This window comes from Sturnus vulgaris, chromosome 25 (genome assembly GCF_052056855.1).
Source record: "Sturnus vulgaris isolate bStuVul1 chromosome 25, bStuVul1.hap1, whole genome shotgun sequence".
Classification (NCBI taxonomy): Eukaryota; Metazoa; Chordata; class Aves; order Passeriformes; family Sturnidae; genus Sturnus; species Sturnus vulgaris.
Window position 1 is genome coordinate 6,580,747 of NC_142267.1, and position 23,851 is coordinate 6,604,597.

The 23,851-nt window shown below is 50.0% G+C and overlaps 1 protein-coding gene across 3 annotated transcripts in view; it reads left to right on the forward strand.

Moving 5' to 3' along the window:
• Positions 1 to 5,559: 5,559 nt before the first annotated feature.
• IFFO2 (intermediate filament family orphan 2) overlaps positions 5,560 to 23,851 on the forward strand; it is a 46,460-nt gene continuing 28,168 nt past the window's right edge. For 2 of the 3 annotated variants that reach the window (XR_015808457.1, XM_014881693.2), the window contains exon 1: positions 5,560 to 6,164. Coding sequence is in view for 2 of the 3 variants with exons in the window: in XM_014881693.2 (XP_014737179.1) it covers positions 5,560 to 6,164 (605 nt within the window). In the remaining variant the exon portion in view is untranslated. The remainder of the gene's footprint in view (positions 6,165 to 23,851) is intronic. The other variant, XM_088178969.1, reaches the window with a different exon arrangement.

Below are 23,851 nucleotides of genomic sequence, written 5' to 3' on the forward strand. Positions count from 1 at the left end.
GGGTGTCTCATGCTGGAGGTGCCCGCCCCACCCCAGTCTGTGTTTGGGACACCCCCAGGCCCTTCTCGGGGGTTTAATCCCTGCAGCTTCTCCCAGGCTGCTGGTTTTAATCCCATTTAATGAGCAAACAGCAAACCCAGCAGCATCCTTCAATTATTGCTAACGTTTGATGGCCACGAGCTGATTCCAGCGGGTGACATCAGACAGGGAACGCACCTCCGGAGCTCCGGCCGTTCCCATTTCCCTTCCTGCAGCCGCCTTTTGCTGCTCTCAGCAGTTTTTTGTAGCTCAGCGGCTGCAGCAGCGCTCCCCAGCCCAGGGCTGGACCCGCGGGGGCTCCACCCGAGCTCCGGTCCCGCAGGAGCAGCGCAGGAAAGCCGGGAGGGAACCGCTCAAAGCCCCGGCCCCGGGACTCGGGGATCTGCCAGCGCCGGTTCGTGCAGAGCAGCTCCAGGGGCCGGGGAAACCTGAGCGCTCCAGGGACGATGGCCCTGCCTGTGTCCCCATGAATGCTCAGGTGCGATGTCCCCGTGTCCCCAGGAGCGCTCCAGGTGTGATGTCCTGGTGTCCCTGGGAGTGTCCCCACTCTGGGCAGGTCCCGCTGTCCCTGCTGAGGCAGGAGGAAGGTGCCGGGGGACGCTCGGGAAATCCCAGCCCCACATTCCCGATCCACGTCCAGCTTCCATCACAGCTCCCACCAGGAACATTTCCGTGTCCTGCAAAACCTGTCAGGCTAAAAGCCCCCAGTGCAAGCAAAGAAAATAACCAGCCAATGGCTTCTGGAAGAGAGGTTTAGACCGTGAGCTAAAAATAAATCCCAATTCAACTCAACCCTTCTCAGTGCTGGAGCTTTGGGTGCCGCTCAACCCAGCAAAGTTTGGGGCAACAACGAGCGAGAAATCATTTATTCTGTCAATGTAAAAGTCACCCTACACTTGCATTAATCAGGCCAGGGTCCGCCTGCTGCCTTCAGAATGAAGAAATTGCCCATTTTGGGATGGAAGCGCCGCACGTGGCCATGCCCGGATCGCGGATCAGCACCCCGCGATCACCCTGAGGTGCTGCCGGAGCAATCCCCGGCGCTGGGACACACCCGGCCGGCCTGTCCGGGCCCATCTCCGCGTGTTTGCCGCTCTGCTCAAAGCCGATGAAGTGTTTGGTTCCTAAGGAAGCAGAGAGCGCTGCCGCCGTCTCCACGGAAATTCCGGCGTGTCCCGACCGCGGATGCGCCGCTCAGCGTCTTTATCTTCTCCTGAGCCTTTCGGGGCTGCACCTGCGGCAGCGCCTTTGTTTGCAAAATATTTACAGCTCTCCATGGAGGAGATCAGCCCCGGCCGGGCTGGGAGGGGGTGCGGATGTGCTGAACCCCGTCCCTCCCTCCCGTGCATCCCCAATTCTCTGCCGCCCTTTGGCTGTGCAGGAGCATCCTCTCTCCTTGGGCTGGGTCTGTTTCGTGCTGCCGATGCCCATAAACCCCCAAGTGTGAACAAATGAGGTTTTTGTGACTGCAGGAATAAACCCTCAGTGGGAGAAGGTTCTGGGTTTCGGCAGCAGCTCCTCTCTGCCGTGAGCTGATGGGACAGGGAGGAGACAAACCGGGGGAGAAAACAGCGTTTGGGGAGGAGAAAGCTCCTTTAAAGGCAGAAAAGGTGCGGGGAGGAGAAGCTGCTGCTCCGTGGAACTCGCATCGCCAGCAGCAGCCCCACGAACACTTTCTGTCCCCGCAGCGTGCCCGGTGACAATTCCCGGCACCATCCAAAGGCTGGAAACCATCCCGGGCACCTGCCCTGCCCTTTCCCGGCCCTGGGCACGGCCCCGGGGCCCTGGGGACACTGCGGGTGTTGGGTGGGGCTGAGTCACCCCAGGAGTCACCGGGGCTGTCCCCAAGCCCTGCTCATCCTCCCCCGTGCCCGGGCGGGCAGGGCTGCTCCTGCCCCCGTTCCACAACAAAAAATCCTCGGGGCTGATGCAGAAAAGGCACTGCTGGAATGGGCAAAATATAAAAATTCGCTATATTTTTATTCCCTTAGTTTTGTCTGGCCTGGGGTTTTTAGGCAGTTCCACAGGGCTGTGGCCTGAGGAATGGGAAGGAGCTGAGGGAAGGATGAGGGGATGCAGCCTCACCTCGACGTGAGAAAATCCCAGCCCAGCAGGACCCCCTGAGGTCACTGAGGGGCATTTTGGGGGCCTGGGGAGTTCTGTGGGTGTCAAACCAGAGGAATTTTGCTTGTTTTAGAGAGACCTTTGTTCAAATACACAAACCAACCCTGGTGATGCCCATCAGCCCAGGAGCAGCACCTGCATGGAACGGGAGCCCTGGCCTTGGGTTTGGGTTGGTTTGCCTGGAAAATTGTCACTTTACCAAGGAAAAAAGAACTTTCCATGAGTGTCAGACTAACAGAGCCTCAAGGGATGCAACCAATCCCAGGAAAGGGAACATTAAAAATCTGAGCCAATGTAGAAAGCAGCCCTGAACGGTCACCGAGGTTTGGGAGGGCAGGATGCACTTTTTCCAAAGAGAAAAGAAAATGAGTGTAAAATCAATTCCAAGGGCCTGGCTTCCCCAATCCCTGCTCCAAGTGTGGGTGAAGCAGCTGGGAGCAAACCCATCCCCGGAATGTTGTTATTATCCCTGGCACCCCCGGAGTGGCCACTGCGGGTCCCTGCGCTCAGGGACAGCCCCGCTTGCCAGCCCTGCTCCTCCCTGGCCAAATCGGAAAGGGCTCATCAGGGCTCCATTATTTATATCCGCAATTGGCAGCGGCACGGAGTTCTCCTCGGCAGGAATCGCAGGAATTCCCGGCAGGGGCTGGGGATTCCCATCTCTCCCAGTCCAAGATTAATTAATTTCTGCTGTTAATTCCGGGGGATTCACTGAGGCCGCAGCCCAGCAGGACCCTGGGTGTGACCGTGGCCATCCCAGGGAGGGGCTGGAGTTCATTAGTAAAAGGACTAATTTGGTTTAATTACTCGGGATGAGGCGTTGGTGGATCCAGGGAGCTGCAAGGGGCAGGTACCAAACCCTTCATTGCCTGCTTTATCGACCCCTCAGGTGCCTTCCTGCTTCCCTAAAGGAATAAAAAATATAATAACAAATTAAAATAAAACCCAGCTGGATTCTGAAATCACGCAGCACCACCAGGGAGGGTGCTGGTGCCCAAACCAGGGAAACCCATCAAACCCCAGCACAGTTTGGGTTGGAAGGGACCTCATCCATCCCACCCTGCCGCGGTAGGAACTCTTTCCACTGTCCCGGGTGGTTCCAAGCCTTGGAATTTCCCAAATCTGGGACAAACCCGCTCCTGGCTGGCTGCTGCTCCCAGTAACGCCCTCGGGATTGGCAGTTTTAGTCAATTCTCGCCTTTCCCAAGTGAATTATTTCCCCGTGGATCTGTAGGGTGGCACAAAGCACGAAAGCATTTCCTGGGGATCTGCAGGGGTTTGGGATGGAAATCCTGCAGAGGTTTGGGATGGAAATCCTGCAGGGTTTGGGATGGAAATCCTCAGGGATTCGGGATGGAAATCCTCAGGGATTCGGGATGGAAATCCTGCAGGGTTCGGGATGGAAATCCTCAGGGATTCGGGATGGAAATCCTGCAGGGTTCGGGATGGAAATCCTGCAGGGTTCGGGATGGAAATCCTGCAGGGTTCGGGATGGAAATCCTCAGGGATTCGGGATGGAAATCCTCAGGGATTCGGGATGGAAATCCTGCAGGGTTTGGGATGGAAATCCTGCAGGGTTTGGGATGGAAATCCTCAGGGATTCGGGATGGAAATCCTGCAGGGTTCGGGATGGAAATCCTGCAGGGTTCGGGATGGAAATCCTGCAGGGTTCGGGATGGAAATCTGGCGCTGTTCGCTGACACCCACGGGCAGCAGCCACAGCCCTGCCCCGCAGCCTCCCAGGGGGTTCTGTAAGCCCAGCCCCAAACACAAACCCAGCTCGGGAGGTTTTGTGCTGGGGGAGAGACAAATCCTTCAGGTGTTTCTTTGAGTCACCCTTTTAATGAAGCACCTCCACCCAGCACATTTATTTTTTTTTTTTCCAGGAGGTGCTGGCAAAACACAGGTTAGTAACACATTAACAGAACCCTTTGAAGAACCCTGGTTTCGGTGCTGAGCGTGGCTGGAGGTGCTGGTGGAGTTTCAGCAAGTGGGGTTAAACATAAATATAAACATAAACATAAATACAAATATAATAATATAAAAATAAAAATATAACATGGCAATATAACTTAACCTGGCAATGTATATAAAAATAAACAGAAAATAACATGGCAATATAAATATAAGTATAAGTATAAATATAAATATAACCTGGCAAGCCCCATTGTTTTATTTCAGAAATGGTATTTGGGTAAACAGTGTTCCTGCAGCTTTACACCAGCCTGGCTGAGAGCTGTCCCTGTGTTTCCCTTGCATCATTCCGTGCCCAGCAGAGCAATGCAGCGATCACATCATTCAATTAAACAATATCCTTTGATTGCCCAGAGGTCCGGGAGTAACAGTTGGGAAACACTAATTTAATAACTTAATTATTATCATATCAGCATTATTAGCACTTAGGCAGGGCTCTGCTTTGGATAACAAAACCCAAGGTTTATAATTTATTCTGATCTGACCTAATCGTGCAATCATGGGATTGGAATGGACCTTAAAGATCATCCCAGCCCTGCCATGGACAGCGACAATTCCCACTATCCCAGGCTGTTCCAGGCCATATCCAGCCTGGCTTTGAACGCTGCCAGGTTTGGGGCATCCACAGCTTCTCTGGAAAACCCGTGCCAGGGTCTCCCCACCCTCACAGGGAAGAATTTCTTCCCAATATCCAACCAAAATTTCCCCTTCTTCAATTTGTAGCCATTCCCCCTCGTCCCATCATTCCTGTTCCGGATGCAGAGCCCTCCTCCGGCTCCTCTGGTGTCCCTTCACCCCCTGGGATGTCCCCACACCCTCCTCTCCTCTCCGGCTGAGCATTCCCCACTGTCCCATCCTGGCTCCAAGGGGGATTAGCAGGGGATTATTAATCCTGCGGTGTCCCGGAGAGCCAGCAGCAGGGATGCGGGGCCGGGGGCCTGGATCTCCTTCACTGGACCTTTGCCCATTAATGCGGGGACCCCTTCGGGCTCTGGAGCGCCTTCGGACCCCGGGGCTCCCCAAAACTCAGCGCCCACCCCCCCCCCCCCCCCCCCAACCCGAACCCCGCGCTGGGACACGCGGAGGGAGCGGCCACGGCTGCGGCAGCGGGGGCGGGGCTATGCAAATGAGCACCGGGTTTATGAGAATAAGGGCCCGGGTATGGAAATAAGGGGCGTGGCTATAGGATGGAGGCGGGGTGTGTAGGTAGGGGGCGTGGCCATGCAAATGACAATATATGGAGCTGGGGGCGTGGTTTGGTGCGGGGGCGGTGCTTCGGCCGCGGCGCGCGGGGTCCCGCCCAGAGCCCTCAGAGCCCTCAGAGCGCGGCGCGGCGGCGGCCGCAGAGAGCGGCGGCACCGGCACCGGCACCGGTACGGCCCCTCCATCACCGCCGGCCCCTCCATCACCGCCCCCTCCGCCATGAACTCGCTGCTCTTCGGGGAGATGGCCCGCGCCTTCTCCCCCGCCGCCGCCGCCGCCGCCGCCTCCTCCTGCCCGCTGGGCCCCGGCGGCAGCGGCCCCGCGGCGGCTGGGGGGGGCCCGCCGGTGACGGCGGCGCTGCGGAACGACCTGGGCTCCAACATCCATCTGCTCAAGGGGCTGAACGTGCGGTTCCGCTGCTTCCTGGCCAAGGTGCACGAGCTGGAGCGGCGGAACCGGCTGCTGGAGAAGCAGCTGGCGGCCCAGCAGAGCGAGCGCGACCGCCGGCTGCGCTACAAGACCTTCTCCCGGGACCAGGCGGTGCAGACGGACGGCGGGACCCCGCCGCTTGTGCCGCCGCCGGGCCCGGGGCACGGGTCGCTGCCGTCGCCGCCGCACTACGGGCGCCTGCCCGGCACCATCTGGAGCTACACCCAGGTGCGGCGCACCGGCGGCGGCGGCCTGGAGACCGTGCAGGGCCCCGGCGTGTCCTGGGTGCACCCGGACGGTGTTGGGGTGCAGATCGACACCATCACCCCCGAGATCCGCGCCCTCTACAACGTGCTGGCCAAAGTCAAGCGGGAGCGCGACGAGTACAAGAGGAAGTGAGTGATGGGGGATGCGGGCGGTCCGCGCTGCACTGCGGGGAAACGGGGCCAGCCCTCGCCGGGAGCGCTCGGGGACAGCGCGGAGGACGCGGGCGCTGCGCTTCCCCTCCCCGGGATCGCTGCGGGCGGGGGATGCGCCCCGGGGGTCGTGGGGGCTTTTCTTTTGTGGGGGGTTGAACCTCATCTTGGTACCCTGAAAACTGTGGGATCCATCCCTGGGGGGATGGATGGAGAGCCTGGATCTTGAAAGGAGCGTTGTCAGCTTAACTTAAAAAGAAAAAAAAAAGTGTGTATAAATATATAGATATAGATATATATGTAGACCTATGTATATGTATTTATTTTTCAGAAGGGAAATAATCCGTTATTAATATTGCATCGCATAGTTACTCCTAAATTTAGCTCGCCTTCATTTTTTTGCTCTGATTACTCCAGTAGTCGGTTGTGTGTGTGCCAGCTCCCCGAAATTAGCTCAGTGCTGCAATATTTGGGTTGCAAATACTGCAGGGCAGGGTTTGCACTCCGAGGTGTTGCTCGGAATTAGCCAAAACAAAAGCCTTTGTAAGCCCCGCGGGTCTCCCCTGGCCTGTGGCAAGCCCTGGGGTTGGAATGGTGATGGATGGCGTTCCCTTGGATTGCTGCTTGGCTGTGGCAGAGATGGAGGCCAGAGGGGAAAAAAAAAATGTACTTGGGCTTCTGCAGGGAGATTCCTGCATTGTCTGAGAAGCTGCTGTCCTTCGAGGCTGCTCTCTCCGCTGGAGTTTGGGCATATTCAGCCTTAAAACGCATTTCCTGCTGGCCCAGCCCGGGTTTTTCCCTGCAGAACGCACTGAATCCGTTCTCCTTTTCAGCATTTCCCGGCTGCGTGGCCTGTGGAGCGTGGCCCGATCCCTGTGCCCAGGTTTGCAGACTGCAGTGAGCTCTCTGCACACCTCAGGTCAGCGGCAGCTTTTGTAACAGGCTCCCCCTGTGAAATCAGCCGGCTCAGAGACATTTTCTGGGCAGGTTTGGCTGCTCCCGTGGGGATCTGGGGCCTGTTCCTTGGAGCTCCTGGGCCTCGGTTCCTGTGTCCCTCGTGGCTGGACCCGCTGGTGTGGGTGGAAAAAAGGAGTTGGTCTCAGTTTTCCAGCCCAGTCGTGGCTGTCGTGGTGGCACAGAGTGGTTTTGGTTTCTGTGGAATGGCCGGAGCAGGGAGCAGAGGAAATGCTGCTGGATGGTGCCTTGGGGAAGGGGGGTCCCACACTGGGTGGGGTGTGGGTTGTGTCACCCAGACTCGGGGCTGCTTCTCCTTTTCCGTGGAGTCTTGATTTATTCCTGCTTCTGGGGGAAGAGGAGATTTGTGGGCCTTCGGGTTCAGCCTTTCTGCTGATACAAAGTTGATTTTTCTGCTCTTACTCACTTGTGTAAAGCACATTTCCTCCCCAGTCTGTGTTCTTGCACATGCAGGGGTTGCGTAAACCGCATAAATTCAGTGGAGCAGAGGAGAACCTCAGATCTATTCTTGCCCTTGAAAGAGGTTTTTGTTCTTAAAAATAAAAAGAAGTGATTAACACGTATCACCACATCCCACATTGGTGATGCTGTATCTGCAGCGTGGGTTTTATGGATGCTCATTACTCTGGAACTGGAATTGGTCACTGGTCAGTAACCTTCAGTCCCACATGGACAGCACACACTCATTTTTGGGGGATTGCCTTTTTCCTCTGGGGCCTTGAGCTGCTTTGGGTGAGCTCGGGGAGCAAGATTGTGCTGTTTGAATTTCCTGCTGGCAGCCAGGTGAAGCAGCTGGGTTCAATGCCATGGGCTCTGGGTGCTGCAGGGTTTGTGAGCCATCCTGCAGGGTTTGGGATGGAGTTTGTTTGTGCAGGGCTGGGCTCTGTGTGTGTGTCCGTGCTAAATGCACTCTCTGGGGTTCCCTTGTCGTGCTGGGATCCCTTTGATGCTCCAGATTTATTTAGGGAGCTGAGCTGCGGGTGGAACAGGAGCCTTGTGCCTGTCTCCTGATGGAGCTCTTGGGGCTTGTGGAGAGCTCAGTACGAGCACAGGCTCCCAGCCCAGATGTGTGACCAGGAAAAGAAGGAAAGAAAAGGAGAAGAACCTTTTATTGCTCAGTCTGAGAGCCAGCAGAGCCCACAGCCTTTGTGCAGCAGCCAGGCCTTGTAACCTCACCCAGCAGCCACCAGCCCATAGCCAAGGATCCTTAAGCAGATAGTGATAATTCCGTTTATTTCCTGGGGCAAAGAAAGCTTTTCCTCCTTCTCAGGGTGGCCACTTGGTCAAGGAGGTTGTGGCTACCAAATGTTTGTGGTTTGAAGTATTTGGCAATGAGGAGAAGCCAGGCAGGGACATGGGACACCAGGGCAGTGCTGGGTGTCCAGGGCTCACCTCGGTGTCTCTGTTGCTGTTGAAAGCAAACTCACTGATGTCCCAGCTGGGAAAATGCAGGGGTGGAATCCGGAGGGGAAATGATCCCTTTTGTTTCCTTTCTTTTAAAGGAAAAGTAGCCTTGCTGCTGTAAAACAACAGTGAGAGATCATCCAGGATGTTCTTTCCAATGAAATTCTGCCTGGGCAACTTCTGGGTTTAGCAATGGCTTCATTTGGGGGAAATATGTTTAATTTCTTTGTTCCATTCAGTAAAATAATTTTCCTTAGACGTTGTAACACAACAAACTGGAGCTCTGAGAGGGCACAGTTGAGCTCACAAATTATATTTTACCCTGGCTTTTTTTGTGTCTGAACCAAAATGTTTCCTGTGAGGACCCCAGCAAGTATTTCAGTCCAAAACTGCTTTGCTTTTTCCTCCAGGTGATGATATTTTACCCAAATGAACTATAATTTTGCATCTTTGCATCTTTATTTATTATGCAGCCTTAATCTCATATTTTTTTAGCAATGATCAGGATTTTACACAAGGTTATGACTTCAGTGAGGGAGTTAATAAGTAGAGGAGTTTTAGAGGGAAAATGAAGTTAAATTAATTTTCTTTATTTTTTTCCAGCCATGCTTGCATTTAGAAGAGCTTTTGGCCATAGATCTGACTCAAAACAGATGATTTATTGTTTATCTATCAGATATTTTGTAATTTTTATCTATTGTAGCCTTTTAGCAGGAAAGATCAAAATTGTCTTTCTGCAAAATTGAACTTTTGCAGTCAAAGCCGCTCAATAAAAAATACTTTCAGGGGCAGTTAATTGAAAATGGAGCAGAATTAAATTTTGAAATTTAAAACACTCAGATGAAGAGATTTTTTTTTCCTGGACATAATAATAATAATAATAATAATAATAATAATAATAATAATAATCTGTGATGCTTCAGCTGCTTTGAGGTGAGGCTGAGCAGTTCCTCCAGGAGCAGGGCTGGAATTCGGGATTCTGGATCCATGGGGGCTGCAGGGGTTTGGCTCCTCCCTGGCTGGGCTTTGGGGTTGATCCCCTCCGGTTATTCAGGAGAAAATTCTGATTCTGGAGGAGCAGCTGGGGGTGAGCCCAGCCCTGGCCTGGCTGCCTTTTGGGATCTTTGTCCCGATTTTGGGATCTTTGTCTCGGTTTTGGGGCACTCAGGAGCCTCAGCACCTCTGGTGGCCCTGCTGGGGAGGGGACAGGGGAGAACCAGCAGGATTCTCCCCGTAATTATTAAATCCTGTTAATCACTGCCCGAGGGGAGCTCTGCCGTGCCCCAGTGCCAATGGAAGGTGTGGGGGTGACACCCGGGATGTGTCCCAGCCCTGGCTCCCTGAGATCCCTGGGGGAGCTGGCACATCCCTGAATGCTGTGACAGTGGCAGTCCCACAGTGGCAGAGGCAATCCCGCTATGACAGTGGCAGTGACAGTCCCACTGTGACAGTGGCAGTGCTGCTGTGGCAGTGGCAACCCTGCTGTGACAGTGACAGTGCGGTAGTGACAGTCGCAGTAACAGTGCTGCTGTGACAATGACAGTCCCACTGTGACAGTGACATTGGCAGTGTATCTGTGACAGTGCAGCTGTGACAGTGCTGTGACAGTGACAGTGGTGGTGCCACTGCCTGTGGCCAGCCTGTGCTGCTGTGACGGTGGCAGTGCCGTGACAGTGGCAGTGCTGTGACAGTTCTGTGGCAGTGGCAATGCTGTGGCAGTGGCAATGCTGTGACAGTGGCAATGCTGGGACCGTGGCAGTGCTGTGACAGTAACAGTGCTGTGACAGTGACAGTGGCACTGCGTGTGGCCAGCCCGTGCTGCTGTGACAACAGCAGTGCCGTGGCAGTGCTGTGACAGTGGCAATGCTGTGACAGTGGCAATGCTGTGACCGTGGCAATGCTGTGACCGTGGCAGTGCTGTGACAGTGGCAATGCTGTGACAGTGGCTGTGACAGTGGCAGTGCTGTGACAGTAGCAGTGCTATCACAGTGACAGTGGCAGTTCTGTGACAGTGGCAGTGCTGTGACAGTGACAGTGCTGTGACAGTGCTGTGACAATAGCAGTGACAGTGGCAGTGCTGTGACAGTAGCAGTGCTATCACAGTGACAGTGGCAGTTCTGTGACAGTGGCAGTGCTGTGACAGTGACAGTGGCAGTGCTGTGACAGTGGCTGTGACAATAGCAGTGACAGTGGCAGTGCTGTGACAGTAGCAGTGCTATCACAGTGACAGTGGCAGTGCTGTGACAGTGACAGTGCTGTGACAGTGGCTGTGACAATAGCAGTGACAGTGGCAGTGCTGTGACAGTGCTGTGACAGTGGCTGTGACAATAGCAGTGACAGTGGCAGTGCTGTGACAGTAGCAGTGCTATCACAGTGACAGTGGCAGTGCTGTGACAGTGACAGTGCTGTGACAGTGGCTGTGACAATAGCAGTGACAGTGGCAGTGCGTGTGGCCAGCCCGTGCTGCTGACTCTGCACTCCTCCTGCAGCCGCTCCCTCCCTGCTCTCCCCAGCCCTGCCCACATTTGTGTATTTACGGTTCCACGATTACTCTTAATTGCTGCACATATTGAGTCTGCCAGATGTTGGTTGTCTTTTCCAGCACGGGCTTAGCTGGTACTAAGAGTTGAACTGGAAATAATTGTTTTACCTCAGGATGGTATTTCACTGGGAAGATTAATAAAGTCCACTTGGAAAAGAGATTATTTTAAATTTGCTGCAGCTGGGAAGGACAAAGATTATCATTGTCAAAGGCAGCGCGCGTCAAAACTCACTGGGACTTGTTTTTTTTAGAGAAGGCAACTTAATAAAAATGTGCTTAAGATAAGCCCTGGAGGAATGTCTGAGAACTTTTAAGGCTAAAATATCAGCAGTAACAAGATGCAAATGTTCTGCATAGACCCAATCAAAAACAAATAATTTTTTCATCCCCCTGGAGGAATGTAAGCAGCGTGGCAGACCTGTCCCTGCCTCGATTGGTCACAGGGCTGGCAGGAACAATCTCTCTGGAAAGCCACCTCTTTAATTCTGCTATTCCTGCTTTTCTTTTTCTGTTTTAGAAGGATAATTATTTTTCAATGTGGCTTTTCACAGAAATTCCGGATTTTCCACCGCTTGCAGAGCAGCCTGGTCCGGGGGATTTTTGGCTGCCCCTTACAAGATGTGAAGTTTGATATTAAATGCTGGCTCTGGTGAAACATGAGACTCGGGCTTGAAAAGCCCCTTTTTCCCTGGCTGGGAGAACATCAGTTTTCCTTGTGGAGAAGGGATAAAATTGCCTGATGTGAAAAAGATTTGGCTGTGTGGCACAAGTATCCAGTTGTAATTGCTGGGTGGAAAGTGGCACTGCTTGTAAGAGTAATATTTCCTTAAATAATTCCATCTTTCCTTCTGAAATGCTGCTGCAGGGACACAGATTTAGGGTACACATGGGTATCTGGAGCACTCTCACAAATCTCAGGTTTATTTTTTTCTACCAGCTGGAAACTGGGATTTCTGGGTTGTAGGGATGCAGGAGAAGGTTTGGGAGGAGGGGAAGGTGTTTCCCTTTGATCCTGATTTCTAGAAGTGCTCTAGTTGGGGTTGGGGCTGTGCTTGGAGTATTTAATAGGCAGAGAAATCTGTGTGGGCCTTTGTCTTAAGATTAGAATTAAAATAACGAATTTGTAGATGAACCAAGTGAGGAGAAAAATCCCCCCCTCATGTTGTGGTTGGAGTTTTAGAGAAACTGGGGCTGCCACGTTCCTCAAGGAGAAACTTCCCCTGCTGCAAGAGAACCACAGGACCGTGTGTGTGTGTTTTGAATTTACCTTTTGACTCCTCCTGTGACTCACTCTGGGCTTTCTGAAGGCAATAAAACCCCAGCTTTTCAGAGCACAGCTCAGTGCTGAGTAGGTCTGGGAGCAAACCCCTCAAACAGCTCAGATCTTAAACCCAAATAATGTCCCCAGTTGCTGCAGTGTGGGGCTGAGGTGAAGCAAACACAGGCACCAGAGATTTCCAGCTCTCCTCGTGGGGCTTTGGAGCAGAGGTGCCTCTGGAATGCTGGGCTTGGAGCTGAGGGAAGCTCTGCACCCACCTCCAGCTCAGCAGCTGCTTTTTTTGTGGCTCAGGGCTTGTGGTGCTGCTCTGCCAGCTCTCGGGTTGGTTTCCTGCAGCTGCTTTTCTCTGACTAAATTTACTTTTTTTCTGTGCTAGAAATACTCACAGGATGTTGGTTTTTTGCTCCTGCGGGGGCCCCGTGGGTCCCTTCCAGCTTGGGATATTCTGATTCTGAATCTCCTCCTTGGTGTTTAAAACCAGCTCTTTTATTTTGCTTGTTTTTTTTAATTTGTTTGTATGAAAAAGGAAGAGATTTCTTCCAGGTTTTTTGAAGTTTAAAAGTTTAACAGTGTCTGTGTATGCACAGTTTTCAGAGTGACTGAAACTCCTGCATAGCCTATAAAAAATTACCTTGTTCCAAGAACCCTGAAGGGATTAGTGAGAAGTGATAATAAAAGACAATAAATGATAAGAAATGGCATGAGACTGATATGGCTTGGGAAACAGGGAAATCATTAAATCACAGGGTGGTTTGGGTTGGAAGGGCCCTTAAAGATCCAATTCCAACCCCTCTGCCATGGCAGGGACACCTTCCACTGTCCCAGGCTGCTCCCAGCCCTGTCCAGCCTGGCCTTGGGCACTGCTAGGGATCCAGGGGCAGCCACAGCTGGGTGTTTTTCTCAGATTTCTAACCTTGAACCTCCCACTCTTACATCTGAAGGGAAGGATTTTGCCTCCACTTCGTGATAAATTTGGAATAAGGGACAAAAAAAAAGATTTTTGTAGTAGGGCAATAGCCTGGGCACACTGAGAGCTTCTTAAATTTCAAATATATTGTCAAAATACCTTCATTTGGGTTGGCCTCTTCCCCAGGGAACAGTGACAGGACGAGAGGAAAGCTTTGTGTGGCACCAGCAGAGGTTTAGGTTGGATATAGGGAAAACTTCCTCATGGAAAGGCTCCCAAAGCACTGGCAGAGGCTGCCCAGGGCAGTGGTGGAGTCACCATCCATGGGATTGTTCAAAAAACACCTGGGGATGTTTTGGCTGCCTGCTGCTGCTGGAGGAGTGGTGCAGGAGGGTGGGATCTGGTTTTGATACCAAAGAAATAAAGAACTTGTTTGGTGTTTCCTAATGCCTGCTGTCCCCTGGTCCAAAAACATTTCTGGTCAGCTCGTGATCAGATGATCATCCTGCTTCAAATCAAACCTGGGAAAGGCTCAGGTGATTTATCAGAAACACTTCTGATCAGCTCATTGCTTCAAATCAAACCTGGGAAAGGCTCAGGTGATTTACCAGAAACACTTCTGATCAGCTCATTGCTTCAAATCAAACCTGGGAAAGGCTCAGGTGATTTACCAGAGGTGATTTCAGGAAACTTGGCGAAGATTCCCTGACTTTTACCAGTGCTGGGGCAGGAAGTAGCAGCACACGTTTTTACCACCACTGGCTTACCAAGGTGCTTTGTTTCAAAACCTTTTAAAAATTGAATTCTCAGCCACGGTTTCAAAGGCCTGGAGTGCGTGGGAGCCTCTGAGTGCTGCTGGTGTGTGCAGGAATGCCATCAGCCGTAGCTCTGGGTGTCCTGCAGAGGGGAGGGCTGGCAGAGAATGGAGCTCTGTGCCCACTAACGAAGTGTCCAGCTCGTTAGGGAGCCAGGCCAGCATCACTGCTGAACTCACAGGCAGAGATCCTGCAGCTCTTTGTTCCTGTGTCCAGCACTCCTCTCCATGTGACTCCTCTGGCTCCCTGTGTCCCACTTCCCCAAAACCTGGGTGATTTGGGTCCCTTTCCAAGGGGAGTTTGGGACTCACCGAGTCACATTGGCTCTTTGTGCCTGTGTGCTGCTCCTTCTCTTGGGGACAGGTTCAGGTTTCCCTTCTTTGGCTTCTTCTGCCTGGAAAGCAGCACCATTCCTTGCTTTGAGATGGAATTTCCTGTGTGTGATCAGAGCCTTGCAGCATTAAACCTTGCATTAAACCTTGCTGGGTTTAATCTTCAATCTGATGCTCATTTCAGGGTGTTTGTTCTGAATTTACACTGAAATCCAGTTAAAATCAAAGCTTGGTGTTACAGCCTGCACCTCAGTTCCATGTAACTTCCCGAATCTCTTGGTTCTGTGGACAAACCTTTTAAATTTAATTTTTTTTTTTTTTTAATTTTAAAATTTAAACATCTTAAGGGTTTGGGAGCAGGTGAACTGCATCCAGAGCTCTGTGTTTTGTGGCTCTGGGTACTCAGGAGTGCCCTGGGTTTATTTGCTGTGTGTGCACAGGCATGAGCACCTGGAAAAGTGCTGGAAAACCTGACAGCTCCAAAATCCTGGATTGAAAAGAGGAGGAATGAACTCGTTCCTCTTCATGTGGGCAGGGGAAGTTGGTAATTTGCAGTGGCTCATGCAGCCAGGGGATGCTGAAGGAAGTAATGATTTACAGCAGGGCTGGACCCCCCTTCCCCTTAAATGCAGTGACTCAGGCTGGAATCCGAGATCAAAGGGATCCTGCCTCAGGATTGAGTCCAAATCTGTGATTCCACTGGAAAATGTCTCTGCCTGTGGATTCTTACAGGTAAAATTTGTCTCTGAGGGGAGAAAATACAACTATGCCTTTTTTATTTACTTTTTAAATGAAGCTGCCTCTATTACAGAGCACAGAATTTAAATTGAACAGGCCCATGTCAGTTCAGTCAGAGAATTTGAGCCTGACGAGTCAAATCTGATTAAAGAGAAAACCAGGCACTGGTGTAAATTTACTGAATTCCATAAATTGGCAGGGGGGTATTAATATTGAACCACAACGGGGATATTTTAATATCAATATTTAATATTTCAAACAGCTGCTGCCATTAAAACTGCTACAAGAAATTCCCCCTCTCACAGGCAGAAAATAAAATAAATATTGATTTCCCTCTCTTCCATGAGGCATTGACCATATGCTGGAACATTGGGCAGTCTGGAATCTTTTCCCAACTCTTATCAAAATTTTCCTCCAAATGTCTATGTCAGAATCACCTCACCTTTGCCTCTTTCTGCAATTCTTAAAACACCTCCTTTTCTTTTTTTCCCCTCTCTTTTTTATTATTTTGTTTCAAGAAAGGGAGAAACAAGGAGCACAAAGCAGTTAAAAATTCCTTCATGCCCTGGAAAATGCATTCCCACTAATCTGTATTCCCCGGAGCTGCTGGCTGGCAGTGGGAGAGCAGGGACAGAGTGACCCTGGGAATGCTGTCCCGTGTGCAGAGAGGGAACTGCAAATAAACCCCTTTTCTTCCTCCTCTCCCTTTGGGGTTTCCCTTTGGGGCAGGGGATCCTTCTCTCCCTTGATGTTTTGGTGCAGGAGGGCTTTCCTTGCTCACTTTTGGTGGCTGGAAGGAATTCACTGTTTTTTTGCTTTTTATTTAATGGAGGAGAGGGTGGGAGCCTGGTGTGGGGCTGTGGGTGCAGCCCTGAGCTGCTCTGGGTTTTTTTCAGCCCTAAAAGAGGTGTCCCCCCTGTCCCCCTTTTCCAAGCACAGAGCCTTTTCCTTTTCCCAGCGTTCAGTGGAGCATTAATTGCAGTTTGATCTTTCTCCTATAAAATTCCCAGTGAGATCCAGCTCCAGGCCCGTGGGCAGGGATTTATTATTCCCTGTGGGGAGCTGTGGTTTGGGGGGTTGGGTCTGTGACTCAGCTCCATTCTCCTGTAATTGTGGGGCACTGCAAGGCAGGGCAATGAGGTCACTGCCTCAGTCACTCCAGCCCTGCTCCCTTCCCTTTTACAGTGGGGAAAGGCTGGGAAAATTGGGATTGTTCATCCTGGAGAAGCTCTGGAGTGACCTAATTGTGGCCTTCCAGTGCCTGAAGGAGCTGCAGGAAATACACAGAGGGATTATTTACAGGGGATGGAGGGACAGGACAAGGGGAATGGTTTTAAATTAAAAGAGGGGCAGTTTAGATGGGATACTGGGCAGGAATTGTTCCCTGGGAGGGTGGGCAGGCCCTGGATCCCTGGCAGTGTCCAAGGCCAGGCTGGAACAATCTGGGCTAGGGGAAAGTGTCCCTGCCATTGCAGGGGTGACACTGGATCAGATTTAAGCTCTTTCCAACCCAAACCAGTCTGGGATTCCATGAAAACCAAGTCTGTACTGGAACTCTGCTGCTGCCCATCCCTTCCTCTCTACAAACATCCTAGGGCTGCCCCTGCCCTGGCTGTTTATGTCCCCCTCTGCTAAAAATTCAAGTCCTAAACAACTCCAGTTCTTGGAAATCTATGCAACTGAGGCAGCAAAAACAACTGTTTCATTTGTGTGAATTGAAGTCTGTTCTGCCTTTATATAAATATTTAAAAATGCCTCATCTTGTAGTTTATACCCCTGCTGTCACCTTTATTCATGTGCTTCCCTCTCAGTGGCAGAGGGCTGTGGTTTAATGGCAATTGTGTAGTCACCACAATGAACTGGGAACCCTGAACTTTATCAATCAGTTGTAGCAGAGGTGATGAAAGCAGCCTGAGCAGGGGGTACATTCTGTTCTTTGTGAGGGCTCTTGTGTGTTCAGGTGTCACTGGAGCCCCTGAAGAACAGTTTATTTCTTACCTGCTGTTAACATTTGTGTTTTTACAATTGTGGCACTGCACATTAAATATCTTCACCTTTGTGAAGGCAATAAAACTTCAAATGCAGATAGGGGGATGGATCTATAGGAGCCCTGGGGGGGTGCTGTGTGTTCCTCAAGTGCCTCACCCTTGAAGATCAGTTTATTTCTTACCCTCTGTTAACATCGGTGTTATTACAATCTTGGCACTGCTCATAAAATATATTTACATTTTCCAAGGCAATCAAATCAGGTGCAGATAAGGGAATGGATCCATAGAGGCACTCGTGGGAGTGTTGTGTGTTCCTCAAGTGTCTTCGGAGCCCTTGAAGAGCATTTTATTTCTTACCTTCGTTAATCCTCGTGTTCTTACAACCCCGACATTGCACATGAAAGCCACCCCTCAATATATTTACATTTTCAAAGGCAATAAAACTCTGGAAATGTAGATAATGGATGCATAGGAGCACTGTAGGAGTCCTGTGCATTCCCTGCAATGGCAGCGGAACCCTTGAAGAAAAGTTTATTTCTTCTGAGGTCAGAATCTCCACACTGCACATAAAAGCTGCACTTAAATATATTTACTTTTACAAAGGTCATAAAGCTCTTCACACAGAGATAATGGATGTGTAGGACCGTGTTGGGAGGCTTTGCTGTGCCCTAGGTGTGTATTCCACCTGTCTCCCTGACTCCTGGGAGCAGATAAGCTTTATCTCGTTTTTTCCTTTGTTCTTTAGTAGGTTCAGTAAAAGTATTTAGTGCTGGGACAGAGATTAGGGGAGCCAAGCTCGCAGTTTTGAGTTTGGCTCTCAGTTTTGAGGCTGGTTCTTAAAGGATGTGCAAGAGGGAGATAAATCCAAAGACAAGGTGAGGAAGGCACGGGCACTCCATTAATGATGGTTTTTGCTGCTTCAGGCTGGAGAGGTGCACAAGGGAATGGAGCTCGTGCAGTAATGAATTCCAGCAGGTTCCTTTGCACAGAAGGGTAATCCTGATCTATTATCACTTGGTCTTATCAGGGCCTTTCCCAGTGACCGAGGTGATAACAGCAGTGTGGCTGGGCAGGGAGGGCTATTTATAGACACCATTTACTCACGGAATCAGAAAGTAAATAAAGGCCTTTTATGAGAGAGGATGTTCTGAGCATTGTGCAGGTTCCATTCTAAGAGCTGAGCTCAGCCCGTGCACATTTCATTACACAGTTCAGTGTTGCTTTACAGGATGGATCAGTTTTTCCCAAAAATGGGTGATTTGCCATGGAGTGAGAGGAGATGGGGACAGCCCTGGGGCAGCAGGTGGGGTTCACGTGCTGCTGTTTGGCAGTAGTGATGCTGTCCCTGGTGGGATTTATTCCCTTCCTTTCAGGCTGCTGTGCCCCTGAGAGCATTCCTTCAGGAAGGCTGGCAGCCTAGCTGGGATGGATTTCCAGATCTGGGAATCAAGGGGACAGCCCTGGTTTGCTGCCAGGGTCACACTCAGACCTGTCCTGGCTCACCCTCCTCACCAGGGACCTCGCTGGGACCCCTGGTGGGACTTGGGACTTCCCTTTGAAGCAATTCCAGTGCCAGGAATTCCCTGCTCTGTCTGGGGAAGAGGAGAGCCAGGGCACCACCCAAACATCCACATTTCCCCTGTTCTCAGCACTGGTGAGGCTGTACCTTGAGTGCTGTGTCCAGTCCTGTCCCCTCAGTTTAGGGAGGACGTTGAGACACTTGAGGGTGTCCAGAGGAGGCAACGAGGCTGGGGAGGGGCATTGAACACAAACCCTGTGAGGAACAACTGAGGGAGCTGGGGTTGTTCAGCCTGGAGAAAAGGAGACTCAGGGGTGACCTTGTCACTCTCTACAGCTCCTGAAAGGTGGCTGTGTCAGCTGGGGTTGGTCTCCTGCTCCAGGCAGCACTGACAGAATGAGAGGACACAGCCTCGAGTTACACCAAGGGAAATTTAGGTTGGATATTAGGAAAAAGTTTTTTACTGAAAGAGTGGTAAAATACTGGAATGGTCTGCCTGGGGAGGTGGTGGAGTCACCATCCCTGGATGTGTTCACCAAAAGCCTGGATGTGGCACTGGGTGCCATGGGTTACTTGAAGTGTTAGGGCATGATGATTTTGAAGGTCTCTTCCAACCCAGTCATTCTGTGATTCTATGAATTTCCCTCTCCATCAGACTGCCCCGAAGTCACAAGGCACTTGTGAAACAAAATAATCCTCACCCTACATGGAAAAGCTTTCCTGAAGTCACAGGCCTGGTGGACAATTCCTCGGAACTGTGATGGAGGAATCTTCCCTGCAGTCATGTGCAGCAGCTGAGATAATGCACTATTTTCACTTGGCAGCCTCCAGAAGAGCTTTCACGAGGTGTTTATAGGGAAGAGAAAGGGAAAACATGCCACAGAAGTTTGCCCGGACTTTCCGACAGCTTAGACCTTATTATGGCCTTAAATCCCTCCTGGAGCTCCTGTCTGGGCTGCCACAACTTTGGCAAAGTCTCTGCTGGGGCTGAGAGGCCTCGGCAGCAGTAGGAGGTGAGAAATTACAAAGGAAATGTCCTGAGCACCATAAAAACACAAATGTATTTTTAAAAGGGTGATGGTGTATATTAGAGCATGCTCTTATGTCACCTCCTTGGAGTGGCTGCCAGGCTGGAGCTGTGGAATTATTCTGCTTTGTTACAGCATGTTCTTGGTTATGATTTCAGATCTGGTTTATTGTCTTATTCTTTGTCCTCCTGACCGAGATCCCTCCTCTGTACTAATGTTTTTATCAGCTCTGGCAGTCTCATGTGTCCTGGGGATTAAAAAAAACCCAAAAATCAACCAGAAAAGGAACTGAGAATTGAGGGTAAAAGAAGAAGGAAAGGTGAGGTATATGTTGTTTCCAACAGGTATATGTTGGAAAATATGGGTTCTTCTCATCCTATTTAAAGAGTTGAGGGAGAGCCTTGAAAATCAACTCAAGTCTTGTGTTCTGGATTTTATTTCGAAGCTCTTGGGGTGCTTGGTCCCTGAAGTGAGTCCTGCCAAAGCTTCCTGGTGCTGGTAATGCCCTTCAGGACCTGTGGGATTTATTACTGGGTATTTTATCTTTGGGATTTATTACTGGGTATTTTATCTTAGCCTGAGATTCACGTTCTGAAGGGAGGTGAAGGAATTAAGGGTTTGAAGTGTGGAGAGGAGGAGCAGGGTGGGACCCCCAGTTTGGGAAGCTCAGGATATCGAGGCTGGCCCCATTTCTGGTGGAGAGGGTGGGAGTTCCAACTCATGGTTGGTGGCAGCTTGCAAAGAGCTTTTGTTTATTACAAATATTTACTTAACACTGCCTTGGGTGTGGGTTACAGGGCATGGAGGATTTTTCCTAAAGTTTTCATGTGGGCAAATCTTGCATTTTAGCGAGTTATTAAGACTGCTGAAGGCTGGGATAAGATTTTTTTTTTTTTGTAATATTTTTATTCAATTTTTAAATTTCCATTTTCTTTTCTATTAAACTTGATGCAGGCATGCTGGTGCCTATCTCCCGCTGGTTTATTACATTTGATTAACCGAGGAGCACGAGGCAATTTCCAAGTTTCCCCAAACAATGGGTGGATTTTGCAGCGATTATCCCGTGACTCAGGCACAATCACCCCTTCCTTGTGCTGGGAACTCCCTCGTAAACAAGGCAGCTCCAATTTGCTGCCGGGCTCCGGCCTGTGCTGTGTGCTGCAGTAATGATGGGCTGAGCTGGCCAAAGGCATCACACGGCTCTGCTCTGTTCCTCCCCTTTGTCTGCCCGGCCTCTCTGAAGCTGCTTTGGACCTTCCCTACGAGTTTCTCACATTAGCACTCGCAGCAGAAGAATTGGAGATGATGAATAGTCTGGGCCATGTGATGCCTTATATTATAAGTACATGTTAAATTATTGGCTTTTTGCAAATTAAAATTAAAATGAGTGCTATATGTATAATGATGGAAAACTTTGCTGTATGAGTATAGTTTCTTTTAGTTCTGCTGTTAAAAAACTTAGAAATAGTAGTGTGATAAATACGTATTTTTCTTGGACTACAGCATGGTGATGTAAAAAGCTTTTGTTCATGAACTAACTCAGAGAATGTTAAAAAAGATATCAAGAAATTCTTCACATTCTTGGATTATCCTATCTGGATGAAGATAGGGGTGAGGAACACCAGAACTCCAGGGAAGGAATTTATTGATCAGGGAGTGGGTGATGGGAGTGCAGCCACAAAAAAAACCCTGGTTTATAGGCTGAGGGGGATGATTTTGAATAATGCATGAAGATCTATGAATATTCAACATGTTGATACATTTACCGAAGTGTTTCCTGACTTAGTGGGTGCTCCTGGCTGAATGTCAAGCACCTTTTGCTTTATTGTCTTTGCCTCCTATTTGTCTTTTTTTTTTTTTTATTAAACCTTTTAAAATTTAGCAGGAAAGTGAACCTCGTTTTTCACACCTTAGGATTTCACTTTTCTGTTTTCCAGATCCCGAACTGCTTTAGTGTATAAATCTCAAACTCCATGGTCTGTTCAGCTGCTGTTCTCCCGATTTATTCAGACAAAACAATTCCTCTGAAACTCAAGAACACCTCATTGTCCCAAAAAGTACAAACAAAATGAATTGTGGGGGAGCCAACTGGGGGTAAATTACTTCATTACCTGGAGCTCTAATTGGAGGATTAACCCCTGATATGCAAATAGACCAAATTTATAATTGTCTGAAGAACCCGTGACCATCCTGGGTGCAGCCTCAGAGGCTTCTGACAGCCCAAGGTGTGTCTGTGTGCCTTTAATAAATTCCCAGTTTTGTTATCTTCATCTTGTGTGGCCTCTGTTCCAGGCAGCCATCCCAAGGCATCACATGAGTGAAATGGGATTTAAAAGCACTGCATGGGCTCCTTCTTCCTGCCCTGCTCTTGCAGGGTTGACAAAAAAAACAAACTCCTTCAAAATGTCCAACTTCTGCTTCTCATTTTTTCAGGGCTGCCTGGGCCTGGCTGCCAGACCCTCATAATGAAATTTAACCTCCTGCAACCCAAAGGTGGGGAGATAAACACAGAGCACTTTCTCAGGAGCAGACAATAACTGGGTTTGGGACTCTTGCAGGAGGGTAAAATATTGACTTTGATCAGTACTTTCTTCAGGCTCAGCATCTCTGTTCTTTTCCCTATGCTGAAGTTTTATAGGAGTCCAGGATTTTTGCAGCCTTAATGACTTTAAAGCATCTGCTGCTGTATTTTGGTAGCATTTTCTTCAAAGACCGTGGTCATCAGTGAGTTTATTCAGCTGAATTTTCCCAGCAGTTTTTTATATTTGCCTATGCCACAGTGTTGGGACAAAACACCTGAATGCACAACACATAAATCCCATAAATTTGCAGCTTGTCAACAGGCAGAGCTGTAAAATAAATGTAAATAAATGTGTGTAATGAATAAATAAAATAAATAAATTTTAAAAAGCATGAGGGGCTGTCATTAATGCAGGAGATTTGTAGTGCTTCTGTTTGCTGGAGGTTCCCTTCCATGGGAATTAATTGAGGATTTGATAATTAACTCATAGCCAGCAGTGTAATCCTGTGCTTTTCACATTACCTGCTTCCAGAGGAGTAATTACTTTATCTGCAGTTGTGACAGCACTTGTACAGGAGTGGGATGTTCTGTGGGGCTGTTCCCTGAGCTGTGCCCAGCCTTGTCCTGCAGGCCTGGAGAACATTCCCTGGATCCCTCAGGGGCACAGGAGCTCAGGATTTGGGAATGTGCACAGAGGAGTGTGGGGCTGCTCTTTGGGAGGAAACAGTTTGATCAGAGTGCAGCTAAAAACAAGAGTGTGCTACAGAGACTGCTGGAGCTCTGGAAAAATAGGATTTCCTCCCAGTTTTAGTTGAGTTCTGTGGAACTGCTCCTCTCCCTTCCATGGCAAGGGTTGGAATGAATTGGTCCTTAAAGTCCCATCCAACCCAAACCATTCTCCTTCCCCTCTTTGTTCTCCAGTCCACGAGTTCCCAGCAGCACCCTGAGACCCCTCAAAGTAAAATAAGAACACCAGCACGGAAAAAGTCTTGGAAATGTGATGCCATCCTCTCAAATTGAAACCAGGATGTGCCTAGTTTAAATTTGCTTTTTGCTGTTAATAAAAGTCTATACAGAGAAAGGGAAAAAATAATTGGCTAATTCAGTTCTTTGGCAGCTCATGTGTCCCTGGTGTGGCTCTGGTGGCTCCAAGGCTGTCTCAAAGAAACAAGGCCCAGCCTCAGAAACTGGAAGTTTAAAGTTCATCATCATATTTCCCTTTTTGTTTTACTTCCTAGGGGTGTTTGCCTTTGGAGAGGCTCCTCTGTGCTGCACATTTTCCTCTTCCTCACTGACGTTTTTGTCCAGTGTTACCATTTGTGATTTTTGTGATTGTGGGCTTGTTTGTCCTTGTTCTCTTGGCTGCTTTTCCATGATTTCCCAGATTTCCCCCAAAGCAAAGGCCCAGGCCAACCCTGCAGACCTTTGCTGTTTCCCACAGGGTTCTTTTGTCGGGAGCAGTTCTGGGTTGCTGCAGTCCCTGGGAATGGGAGGCAGAGCTGGACAAATCTCTCTCCCCTTCCCCAGGGGCTGCCCTGCCTCCCCAAAAACTGCATTTCAGCTGTCACAAACTGCAGCAGATCCCCACTGCAGAGTTATTTGTTCGTGCTTAAGAGCC